Source organism: Bubalus kerabau, chromosome 13, assembly GCF_029407905.1.
Source record: "Bubalus kerabau isolate K-KA32 ecotype Philippines breed swamp buffalo chromosome 13, PCC_UOA_SB_1v2, whole genome shotgun sequence".
Taxonomy (NCBI): Eukaryota; Metazoa; Chordata; class Mammalia; order Artiodactyla; family Bovidae; genus Bubalus; species Bubalus kerabau.
In genome coordinates, this window is record NC_073636.1 from 42,426,596 (window position 1) to 42,439,638 (window position 13,043).

General features: G+C 54.7%; 1 protein-coding gene and 1 pseudogene across 1 annotated transcript; one reads left to right on the forward strand and one right to left on the reverse strand.

Moving 5' to 3' along the window:
- Positions 1–2,474: 2,474 nt before the first annotated feature.
- On the reverse strand, positions 2,475–5,192 carry LOC129625276 (cystatin-9-like; annotated as a pseudogene).
- A 4,317-nt stretch (positions 5,193–9,509) lies between these two features.
- On the forward strand, positions 9,510–11,954 carry LOC129624961 (cystatin-9). Its single transcript, XM_055543148.1, has 3 exons — positions 9,510–9,752; positions 11,039–11,164; positions 11,862–11,954. The coding sequence occupies exons 1-3, from the start codon at positions 9,510–9,512 to the stop codon at positions 11,952–11,954; spliced, it is 462 nt and encodes a 153-aa protein (XP_055399123.1).
- The last annotated feature ends 1,089 nt before the right edge of the window (positions 11,955–13,043 follow it).

Genomic DNA, 13,043 nt, shown 5'->3' on the forward strand with positions numbered 1-13,043 from the left:
CAGTGGACATGAGTTTGAGCAAACTCCGGGAGATAGGACAGGGAAGAGTGGCATGCTGCAGTCAATGGGGTGACAAAGATTCGGACATGACACTGAGTGACTGAACAACAGCAAAGGCTCTGCCTGGACCCTGACACCTGGGAAAGCTGAGGGAAGTGTTGAAATGTTTCCTGGCAGATAAGAAAGTGGCCACAGAGCAAAGCACAGGATCTAGAGGTAACGCATTGGCCATTGATGCTGTATTTCCTTCCATGGCATTCTCAGGGCCCAGCTGTCAGCCTTGGTGATGGTGCCTAGGACCAGTAGGTTAGCAGCTGGGAAGGCAGAGATCACTCTATAGTCTTGTTTCAGGAGAGGGTGCACCTGCCTGAGCTGTGGGTGAGGCTTAGGGCCCAGCCACCTCGCCTCTACTCGGGGGATGCGGTTGTTGCCCAGGGAGGGACAGCTGGGCCAGAAACCCACTCCCATGATTCCTCAGCACAGATTCCGGACGGAGGAAGGGGCCAGGTCGTGCCATCCCAGGCGAGGTGCACAGGGGCAGGGAGGGAGCGCCTCCCTCCACGACGGGTCCCTCCATCCACACCTGGGCTCAGGAAGCCAAGCACCCACAGGGGCCCTCCCTTCTGGACAAGTGGAGCCAGTGGGGCCAGACAAAGCCAGGCCCTGCAGCCCCCTGCGGAGGCAGGACCACTGACACAGCCCCACTCCCGTGGGCTGACAGCAGCAGCGTCGTCCAGGCGGAAACACCGAAGCCCTCAGTACTTATAGTGGGAATTTCTGATAATGTACTTTCACAGCCTTGGGAAATTTCATAGAAATAGCACCTGGAAAAACAGCATATATCAAGAAACTGTGTTGATGATTATTTTCCATGTTTTTCTTAGAATAATAGTCTTGTTACAGAACCCAAGGCCAAACCCAGAAGGGAGTATGACTGGGATCATGAAAGCATGGACCTTGGAACACTGGGTCAGCGTCAGGCATGAACACTGCCTACGCACTTGCTAACTGTTCCCAAAAATTTCCCAGAAGGGAACAGCTCAGGGTAAAAACAAGGAGATCTGGACTATGTCAATGTAGTGTCTTAGGAAAGATAGATCAAAGAAAGTCTTGTAGTCTGCAATCAGGAATAAAAGCTGGACTCCAAGTGGACTTTGCACCTCAGTCCAATAGAGGCAGCAGGTCCCCTGACCCTGCACCGGATTTCATGTTCTGTTTTCAATCTCATCACTCGCTCCTGGACCATTAAGGCAACAAGTACCCCTCTTGGTAGCCCTGCCACTGCCCCAGGAAAGGGGTGAGCTCATGAAGGGCCAGTAGCTTCCCCACTCTGGAGTGACCCCAGGGAGACCCTTCCCAGGAGCTGCTTCAGGGGAACAGTGGGGTTGATTCCTTGGAAACATGATGGGGATCACAGTGCCAAAAGGACCCTGAAAGCTTCCTTTGATGGAAGAGCCAGGAGTCAGGAAAGGCCTTGGAAGGAGCAGAAGGAGGGGTCAGGGAGGGTTGTGGAGAAGAACCAGTGGGGTCTGTGTCCAGGTGGCAGGGGACAAGCACACAGCTGTGCCCACACTGAGTGGTGCCCACCAACAGTGAGGATGCCTGCAGCCGGGCTCCCCTCAGCCCTGCCCAAGCCCCGGGCTGGGAAACCAGTCAACCCTGGGTGGAGGACACTCACATGCTGAAGAGTTCTCACACCACAAGACTGGCCCCTTCCCCAGGAAAGCCTGCCACACACACGGGAGCAGGTACTGACCTGAGAGGTGATCGCAGGCAAGGGGCTTTCCCTGGGGCTCAGTGGGAAAGAACCTGTCTGCCATGCCAGGAGCCACGGGTGACACAGGTTCGATCCCTCGGTCAGGAAGATCCCCTGAAGGAGGGCATGGCAACCCACTCCAGGATTCTTATCTGGAGAATCCCAAGGACAGAGGAGCCTGGTGGGCTACAGTCCATGGGGTCACAAAGAGTTAGACACAACTGAAGTGACTGAGCAGGCATGCTCACTCAGGCCACACAGGGAGGAAGGGAAGGGGGAGAAGGACCACACGACTGCTACCTAGAGTCCCAAGGCAATCACGGGCTTCTCCAGCAAACCTACCTCTAAAGGGCTGCCCTGGGGCAGGGATGCTGAAGCCAGAGACAGAGCCCAGATGCACCCGTGCAGGTTGTCCCATCTGTGGTGGCTCAGGTGTGTGAAGGGGAGAGACCCACCCCCAGGCCCAGCCAGCTGCCCTGCTGGGAGGACGGCCCCAGCTGTCCAGCTCCCACCCTCTGGAACCAGGCTGCACAAGGCTGCTTGTAATGCTGACGTTCAATGACCAGTTCTACGGGGTGACATGGACAAGGAGGCGTGTCCACATGGCCTGGGTGTGACACCCAGACAGGTACTCATCCAGAGAACAGAACCAGAGCCGCTTAGACACTGAAGGGACATGACAGGGTGGCAGGGGTGCCCCCCAGGCTGGGGTGTGGTCTCACTCAGCGGAGCCCTCCAAGCAGGTGTCATTCAGGAGTTTAAACTTTGTTCTCCATGGGTCAGTGGCGATCGTAAAGTAGTAGATGTCAGTCTGTGGGAACAGGCACAGGGACAGAGTGTGGGGAGGCGGCCTCAGGAAGCTGGTGTCTCCAGCTCTAAAGCTGTACCCACCCTACCTACCTACCCCGGGTGGCCCCCGGGAGCAGCCCCAAGCTCATCATAGATCTTCCCGACCTGGGACCCTCTGCTGACCCCAGAGGCACCTGGGTCACTCTGGCCTTCCAGCCCTGTGATCTCCAGGGACTCCTCCCCCCGCCACCAGGATGTCCCACACGATCCATGTCCCCAGTGTCCCACTGGGTCCTCTGACCTGACCTGGGCTTGTTCAGGGGCGGGGCTCACCGCCCTTGTCACTTGGAGCAGTAGCAGCAGGGCAGGGCCTGGGAGGGAGGGCATGGGGACTCAGCCACCATCCGTCCAGCTCTGGGCAGGAGGACCACTCGGCCACGGACATGCTGCCCCTCCCTCACACACTCCTTCTCCTGAAGGCGGGGCGGGGCAGTGGGTGACGACCAGGGAAGGGACATCTCGTCTTCCACCCAGGGACCCAGACCACGTGGTCAGGAACAATCTAACCCCAGGGAGACCTGGGATGTAGCAGCAGAAATGGGACCAGTGAGCAGACAGGCCAGGGGCGTACGAGTGACCAGTGACCCCTGGGCTGGCCTGCCTGGCTGGCCTCCATCCTGCAGACGACCCCTCGGTGTCCTTTGGAATGCCATCGTCATCACTCCCCACACCGCCTGCCCTGATGCAGTGTCCACGGCCCTGTAACCTGATGGCAGCCTGTGTGTATCTTACATTGTTCACGTCTGGAGTTGCTTGAAAAGGACAGTTGCCGATGCCTTCGTTAAATTTCCTGCACCTGGTTCGGGCAAACTCTAGCTCCATGGAGAACACCAGGCCAATGTCCACCTGGGTTTGGACAGACACTGAAGTGGACATAGCCCTCCTGCCCCCTTACGTACCTGGCAGGTAGACCCACACAGTGGAGCAGGACAGGGGTCTTTGCAGGAGGGGCTTGACTGCCAGCTTACTGGATAAATCTGGGCTGAGAAATGGATATTCCCTTTTGCACCCTGTTGTCACTACTTTCACCTGTCCTACAGCGAGGAAGGAGCCCCATGGAGCTGCATACGCTCTCACACACACATGCACACTCAGGCACACACAAGCACACACAGGACTGGGAGTGCTCCTTCTGCAGAATGTTCTTGGCATTTCTGTCTGCAGCCCACATGAAAACCACATACCCCTGGTTACATTCTGTACAGATTCCATTGCTAGGAGAATGTTTTAGGATGAAGAACGCCATCTGGGATGATTATAAATCACACTGGATCACTGAAACGTGGACATCAACATATGTAAATTAGATGACCAGGGCATGTTCGCTGCATGCAGCAGGGTACCCAAAGCTGGGGCTCTGGGACAACCCAGAGGGAAGGGGTGGGGAGGGAGGTGGGGGTGGGGTTCACGATGAGGGGGATACATGTATACCTGTGGCCGATTCATGTTGATGTATGATAAAGACCATCACAATATTATAAAGCAATTATCCTCCAATTAAAATAAATACATTAATTAAAAAAAAATCACACTGGATTCATGTAGACGGAGGCCCAGAAGGAGCCCACAGCATGTGGACTCCGAGGAGAGGCTGTGAGCTCCCAGACGCCCCTCAGAACCAGGGGCCGTGGCTCCTGACACTCCAGGAGCTTTCCTCCCCACCCTGCTATTTGTACGTCTCTGTTTTGTAAATTAACCTCTTAATGTTATTTCCTTGAAATCTTTTCTGAATCTCTTTAATATTTTCTGTATGCCTGTTAAAAAAAAAAAAAGGTAAGTAGCTTTATCCCCTTACAGTCTATATTTTGGTCATTCTTCTTTAAACAAGCTCAAATATAATGAAAACTGAAAATACATTTTACATGTGGGTAGACTGATGGAGCAGAGAAGGCAATGGCAACCCACTCCAGTACTCTTGCCTGGAAAATCCCATGGACGGAGGAGCCTTGTAGGCTGCAGTCCATGGGGTCGCTAAGAGTCGGACACGACTGAGAAACTTCACTTTCACTTTTTACTTTCATGCATTGGAGGAGGAAATGGCAACCCACTCCAGTGTGCTTGCCTGGAGAATCCCAGGGATGGGGGAGCCTGGTGGGCTGCCGTCTATGGGGTCGCACAGAGTCATACACGACTGAAGCGACTTAGCAGCAGCAGCAGACTGATGGAGATTTAAAATGCTCCCAAGTTATTTCTTTTCTAAAAACTGAAACTAACCCAACAGGTTGTATTTCCCTCTATTTTATGGGCTTCAGATGATGGTCAAGACCCCTTGTTAAGCACCCCCAACCCCTGCCAGACCCTCATTAACAGCAGGTATGCACCAGCAGCAGGGGAGGGTACCTACAGGATTCTTCCATGACCGCAGTACATGTACCACTTTGTAGGCGTTTCTGCCCTGGCTCATCAGGTTGTACATGCGCAAGGCATACTCCACGGTGGCAGGGAGGTAGTTCTTCAAGAATCTCTGGTCATCATTCCCCTCTTTCTCTGCGGGACCCCAGATGTGACTCCCCAGGAGCCGGGGACCTAAGAGAAGCAGGAGCAGGGTCCAGGGCTGAGCCCACCTGCGCCTCCCCTATCGGCCCATCATGGCTGCTGCCCCCAGGCACCCAGGCTTCACCCTTCCCATCTCCGGCTTCCACCTGGCCTTCCTGGGTGTGGGTCCGGTCTATCTGCTCCAGGACATACTCTCCCCTGGTCCATCCCTCTGGTCTGACACCCTGTCCCTTCCCTCTCGTGACCCTGCCTCCTCCATCTCAAGCTGATAACATTGCCTCCTGTCCAGGAGAGAGAGCGAGACCCAGGCAGGGTGGGTTGGAAAGGACCAACCGTGGAGGAGGGTCTGCTGCTGCTAAACTCCAGCCACACACCCACCTTGGCATCTCACGGGGGTCAGAGGCTTATGGGGTACCCCAGATTTGGATGCTGAAGGGTTCTGTGACACAGCAGCAGGTGAGGGTTGGAGAGACCAGGACAGACAGAGCCAAAGAGGATGAGTGGCCCAGAGTCAGCTTGTGGGTGACAGAAGGTGGTCTGCAATGGCTGGGAAGGATTCTAAAAGGCCTGCTTGAGAATCACTGGCCTGGAATGTGGGGGCTTTGTCTCTGTAGGGAACAGGCTTCCCTGGGCTTCTATTTCCTTGGTGCTCCTCCCCTGCTGCAGGCAGACTGGCCTCATGACAGAGACACGAGGAAGGAAGGAGGTGATGACAGCGGTCGTCGGCCACAGGCCAGGCAAGGGCACCCGTGGTAGCAGCCTCGAAGGGAGAGGGGGGTTGGCAAACTGGGCATTGGACTGGGAATCAAATTCCAGGGGAGTCAGTGACAGAGGAGGGAGCTAGGGGATCTGAAAGACACCACATCATCAGTGCCTGGTCATTTTATCATGAACACAGCCAGGTACGAGTGCCACCAGTGGCAGAGTTCCGACAAAGGGGTGACGAGGGATGTGAAGAAGCCACATCCAGGTCCGTGACACTCCCATGGGCTCATCAGCACAGCCATGTGAAGACCCCAGGAGTGATTTCAACCCCATAATTATCAAGGACCCCTGAGTGTCGTCTGGGGAGAAGGCTAGCAAGAGAGGGTGGGGCACAAGACTCGGGCAGGGGGCTGCTGGGAGCCCTGGATGAAAGTGAAGGACAGATCCCTCCTCCTCCAGCCTGTCCACCTGGGTCACCCCAATGCCCTCCCCTCACTCCCTGGGGACAAGACTGACACCCCCAGCAGCCCCACCAGAGTGGGCTCCCCACATGCGGGAGCTACTGCCACTGTCCCTTCTGGACCTCAGAACCATGGGGGTAGCCAAGCCAGGTTCCTGCTCACGTTAGGACACGCACGCAGACTTGTCCCCACTAAGTGTAGAAATCCATAGAAGCCTCTTCCTGTGGACCAATTTCCCACTTCCATCACTAGTCAAACGGCACCTTGAAGAAAGTCCATGGTACTGGTCCAGCTCATGACAGGATGGAGTGCTGTGGCCGCCATAGCAACTGAGCCTTGGGATGGGCAAAAGAGACCTCATCCATCACCAGCTCTAATGCTCCAAAGGATAAAGATAATGTGGTATGAATACACATGGAATACTTCTCAGCCATAAAAAAGGACCCCGTTCTTCTAATGCAGCAATGTCAATGGACATAGAGAATATTATGCTGAGAGACATAAGTGAGAGAGAAAGAAACATGCTCTGTGTCAACCTACATGTGGAACCCCCAATATTAATTCAAACAAATCTGTATGAAAAACAGAAGCAGATTCACTGATACAGGAAGAAACTAGTGGTTACCAGTACAGAGAAGAAGGAGGGGCAAATTAGAGGTAAGGGATTAAGACAGACGAAGTACACAGTATACAACAGATAAGCAACAAAAATGTATTGCATAACACAGGGAAATACATTTGTTTTCTTATAATAACTTTGAGTGGAGTACTCTTGATGAGGGTGAAAGAGGAGAGTGAAAAAGCTGGCTTAAAACTCAACATTCAAAAAACTAAGATCATGGCATCTAGTCCCATCACTTTCTGGCAAATAGATGAGTAAAAAGTGGAAACAGTGTCCGATTTTATTTTCGTGGGCTCCAAAATCATTGCAGACAATGACCACAACCATGAAATTAAAAGAAGCTTGCTTCTTGGAAAGAGAGCTTTGACAAATCCAGACAGCATACTAAAAAGCAGAGATATTGCTTTGCTGACAAATGTTCCATATGGACAAAGCTATGGTTTTTTTTCAGTAGTCATGTACAGATGTGAGAGTTGGATCATAAAAAAGGCTGAGCACCAAAGAACTGATGCTTTCGAACTGTGGTTTTGGAGAAGAATCTTGAGAGTCCCTTGGACAGTAAGGAGATCAAACCAGCCAATCCTAAAGGAAATCAACCCTGAATATTCATTGGAAGGACTGATGCTGAAGCTGAAGCTCCAATACTTTGGCCACCTGATGCGAAGAGCTGACTCATTGGAAAAGACCCTGATGCTGGGGAAGATTGAAGGCAGGACGAGAAGGGGGCAACAGAGGATAAAATGATTGGATGGTATCACCACCTCACTGGACATGAGTTTGAACAAATATGAAGGACAGGTAAGCCTGGCTGGTTGCACTCCATGGGGTTGCGAAGAGTTGGACATGACTTAGTGACTGAACAACAACAATAGCAACAATGTATATACACCTCTGTGTGCCTGTGTTAGTCGCTCAGTCCTGTCCCACCACTAATATTAAATCAACTATAATTCAATAAAAAATGTATAGAAAAATTTTCACCCTAAGATTCCTTGTAATAGCTGTAATTAGAAATTTTTCAATTCTTAGGCATTGACTAAATATGAGAATGAGTTTTGAGTTTTAGGAAGACACCAGCTCTGAGACTGTCTGTGCCAGGGGCAGGAAGGGGACAGGCTGGCAGGATCAAAGCCCCTCCTCTCCCCACACAGGCACCACCTACTCGCGGAGGCTGAGCTTCTGGAAACCCACTTTTTTCTCTGTCCCCAGGCATGGTAGTTTGACCCCTCCCTGATCAGTGATGCCCCCAGAAACCAGTCTCAAGCCCGCAGCCCCCAGCCCACATAAGTGCCTGACTGTTCAGTGTGACTCTGCCCTGACCACTCCCGGGGGGACTCTGAACTGGGCTACCCAGTCAGGTTGGCACCATCCCCTGGGAGCCGGCTAAGATGCACCTTCTCTGGGCCTGCCCAGACCTGCAGGGTAAGGATCCTGGGGATGGACAAGGCCCAGGGTCCGGGGCGTCCACAGGCCTCCATGAGTGCTGGGCCCGTCTGAAGTTCTGAAGTAGCTGTGGACGGAGCCTAAATGTCTGTTGCAGAGGCACAGGCCTGAAGTCTTGTCTGGAAAGAGTGTGCTGTGTCGTGGTCCCAGGGCTGCTCTGTGCCCCGGCTGGAGGCAGTGAGGTTCTCTTCTGTGAAATGGCCCCTCGCTGCTCACAGGGAGTTGTGTGTCCCTGAGCTGTGGCCACTAGGCCCCCAGAGGGCGCCATCCCCCAGGACACAGCTCAGCTCCTGAGCACATGGGCTTCGCGCTCTCTGCTTCCCCTTCACCCCTCCCCCTCCTCTGGTCACAGCCCCTAGACAAAGGGGACAGTGACAAAGGGGACAGTGAGGGCCTGCTGAGTGTCGTGGCCACCCTACCTGGGACACCTCTGAGGGAGGGTGTGTCTGTCAGCCGGCCAGGCCTCAGGCTGAGAACCCAGGAGCTGAGGGGTCATGTCAAGGGAGACTCAGGGATTCTGAGGGAAGCTCCTGGGTCCAGGACCTGCAAACCCTGCCCCCACCCAACCCCAGAACCCGCCCAGGGGCCTGGGAGCCCATGTTCCAGAATTCGAGGGCACTGGAGGCCACGGGGATGGGGGCACATCTGCACCTGAAAGACCCCAGCCCTCTGCTGCTTTCTCGGTGGGGACACCCTTCACCCCTGGGTGGGCCACCTCTGTCACCCACAAAGCTGACTCCAGGCCACTCATCCTCTTAGGTTCTGTCCCTCCTTGTCTCTTCGACCCTCACCAACTGCTGCACCCTGGGACCTCCTTCCACTCACACTCCTTGCAACTGTGCCCTTGATTCAGCATCCAAGTCTGGGGTACCCCATAAACCTCTGATCCCCCTGAGATGCCGAGGGGGGGGCGTGTGGCTGGGCTTCCTCCACGGTTGGTCCTTCCCAACCTACCCTGCCTGGGTCTTGCTCTCTCTCCTGGACAGGAGGCAATGTTATCAGCTCGGGATGGAGGAGGCAGAGTCACAAGAGAGAAGGGACAGGGTGTCAGACCAGAGGGGCGGACCATGGGAGGAGTATGTCCTGGAGCAGATAGACTGGACCCACGCCCAGGGAGGCCAGGTGGGAGCCGGAGACGGGAAGGGTGAAGCCTTGGTGCCTGGGGGCAGCAGCCATGATGGGCCGACAGCGGAGGTGCAGGTGGGCTCAGCCCTGGACTCTGCTCCTGCTTGTCTTAGGTCCCCGGCTCCTGGTGACTCATGGCTGGCGTCGCAAAGGGGACAAGAATAGGGAAAACACAAATATCTTGGAGCTTTACCTTCCTGCCGTCGTGGAGTATGCCTTACACATGTACAACCTGAGGAGCCAGGACATGAATGCCTACAAAGTGGTGCGTGTACTGCGGTCGTGGCTGGAGTTGGTAGGTACCATATTTTCCCCACTGCTGGCCTCACCAGCTGTTACTAGGGTCGGGAGGTGGTGTCAACAAGGGATCTCGATCATCATTTGACAACCATAAAACAGAGGGAAATACAGCCTATCGGGTTAGTTTCAGTTTTTATTTAAAAAAAAAAAATAATGGGAATTTTTTGAACTCTAGGAGGTGTGTTTTCAGTTTTGTCATTTTTCACCTTGTTTTATGAAGAATAAGCAAAATATAAACTATGAGGGGATGAAACTATTTATTTAAAAAAAAAGAGCCAGACAGAAAACCCTGGATTAGAGGTTTAGAATCGAGTTAATGGAAATCACATTAAACTAGGCTCCTTTAGGGAAAACAGAGAGAGAGAGCAGGGAAAGCCGCTGGAGGCCCCGCGTCCTGAGGAGCCTCTGGGTGTTCAGGGCCTCTCCTCTGACCCCATGTGCTCCGGCCTCCTTCTCCTCCGTGAATCGAGCAGGATTTACACTCTTCCCAGACCACGTTCTGAATCCTAAAATGTTCTCATGGCAATGGAATCTGCAGAACATGACCAGGGGTGCGATTTTCACATGCACTGCAGACAGAAAGGCCGAGAGCATTCTGCGGTCCTGTGCGTGGCCATGTGTGGATGCGTACCTGTGTTTTGCGTGAGTGCCTGGGGGAGAGGAGACATGCTGGGGCGACACCCCCTCTGCACCTCTGGATTGAGTGACAGAAGGAAGGCAGAGTGCTCTCCACGCGGCTCCAGCTTCCCTCCAGGGACAGGAGCGGGTCCCGCCTGGCTCTCCTGCCCTCACTGGGTCTCTGCCTGCAGTCTCTGGTCTGGAGTGCAAGACTGACTCTGGGTGTTGGCAATAAAGGCAGGGCTAGAGTAGGGGGGCTCTACGAGGCCTGAAGTCCAGGCAGTGGAGAAGAAGACAGTGCACTTTGTGAGAGTGAGGGTGCTTCTTGAAGTCATTGTCCCAGCCCTGTGAATGTGCCTGTGTGCTTATGTCCTTGCTTCTGTGTGTGTTGATATGTGCGTGTATGTGTGTGTGTGCGTATGTGCATATGTGTATCTGTGTGTTTGTATGTGTGAGTGTGTGTCTGTGTGTGTGGATATGTATGTGTGTGAGTGTGTGTATGTTTGTATGTATGTGTGGGTGTGTGTGTCTGTGTGTATGGATATGTATGTGTCTGTGTGTGGATGTGTGAGTATGGATGTTTATGTGCCTGTGTGTGCAGGAGTGTGTGTGCCTGTGTGTGTGGATATGTGTATATGGGAAGAGAAAGCATCCACTTCACAGTCTGAACAGAAAGAAGAAAAAGGCCTGGTGTTCTCCATGGAGCTGCAGTTCGCCCGAACCAGGTGCGGGAAATTTGACGAAGACATCGACAACTGTCCTTTTCAAGCAACTCCAGACGTGAACAATGTAAGACACACACCAGCCACCCTCAGGTTACAGGGCCATGGACACTGCATCAGGGCAGGCGGTGTGGGGAGTGATGATGACGCCTTGCAAAGGACATCGAGGGGTCGTCTGCAGGATGGAGGCCAGCCAGGCAGGCCAGCCCAGGGGTCACTGGTGACTTGTACACCCCTGGCCTGTCTACTCACTGGTCCCATTTCTGCTGCTGCATCCCAGGTCCCCCTAGGGTTAGACTGTTCCTGACCATGAGGTCCAGGCCCCTGGGTGGAAGGCGAGATGTCCCCTTCCTGGTTGTCACCCACTGCCCCACCCCGCCTTTGGGAGAAAGAGTGTATGAGGGAGGGGCAGCATGTCCGTGGCCGAGTGGTCCTCCTGCCCAGAGCTGGATGGATGGAGGCTGAGCTCCCATGCCCTCCCTCCCAGGCCCTACCCTGCTGCTCCCGATCCAGGTGACAAGGGGGTGAGCCCCGCCCCTGGATAAGACAGACAGGTCAGAGGCCCTGCTGGGACACTGGGGGCATGGGTCATATGGGACATCCTGGTGTCAGGGGGAGGAGTCTCTGGAGATCACAGGCCTGGCAGGGCAGAGTAACCTACCCACCCAAGAAGGTAGGGTTTGCTGGATGCCAGCTTTAGAGCTGGAGACACCAGCTTCGCAAGTCCCTTCCTCTCTTCTCTGTCCCTGTGCTTGTTCCCACAGACCATCACCTGCTTCTTCACTGTCGACACTGAACCCTGGAAGACAGAGTTCCAACTCCTGAACGACACCTGCTTGGAGGGCTCCGCTGAGTGAGACCACACCCCAGCCTGGGGGGCACCCCTGCCACCCTGTCGTGTCCCTTCAGTGTCCAAGCGGCTCTGGTTCTGTTCTCTGGATGAGCACCTGTCTGGGTGTCACACCCGGGCCATACGGACACGCCTCCCTGTCCATGTCACCCCGTAGAACTGGTCATTAAACGTCAGCATTGCAAGCAGCCTTGTGCAGCCTGGTTCCAGAGAGTGGGGGCTAGGCAGTTGGGGCCGTCCTCCCAGCAGGGCAACTGGCTGAGCCCGGGGGATGCATGTCTCCCCCTCAGACATGTAAGCCAGCTGCCGGTGGCACAATCTAGGAGCACAGGTGCATCTGAGCTGTGTCCCGGTCTCATGGGATGAGCATGATCCTTAGAGGGACATTGGCATGGATGAACAGGCAACCCTCAGTGCAGGGTGGACCAGACAGGGTCTTGGGCCCCTCAGCACATGCCCAGGGGCTTGCTCACACACATCCACTGATCCGGGAAGCTATGGGATGGGGGAATGTAGGAGGGGCTCCAGCCTCCACTCAGATGGGCCCACCCACCACAAACTGCAGTGTCTCCTGGAGCCTCTTAAAAACATGCAGCTGCCCAGGGTCTCTGGACCTTTGGAGCAGCAGGTGCGTTTCCTCTAAACCCAGGGCCCCTGGGACACTCGGAGCTGAGAATGGCTGCTGGTGCTGTGGAGCCAGCAACTGGTCTCCCAGAACAGGACTGAGCAGGCACGTCTGTCAGGGGAAAAGCAGGAGCAGGGTCCAGGGCTGAGCCCACCTGCACCTCCACTGTGGGCCCATCATGGCTGCTGCCCCCAGGCACCCAGGCTTCACCCTTCCCGTCTCCGGCTCCCACCTGGCCTCCCTGGGCGTGGGTCCAGTCTATCTGCTCCAGGACATACTCCTCCCATGGTCCGCCCCTCTGGTCTGACACCCTGTTCCTTCCCTCTCGTGACCCTGCCTCCTCCATCCCGAGCTGATAACATTGCCTCCTGTCCAGGAGAGAGAGCAAGACCCAGGCAGGGTGGGTTGGGAAGGACCAACCGTGGAGGAAGCCCAGCCACACGCTCCCCCCTCAGCATCTCAGGGGGATCA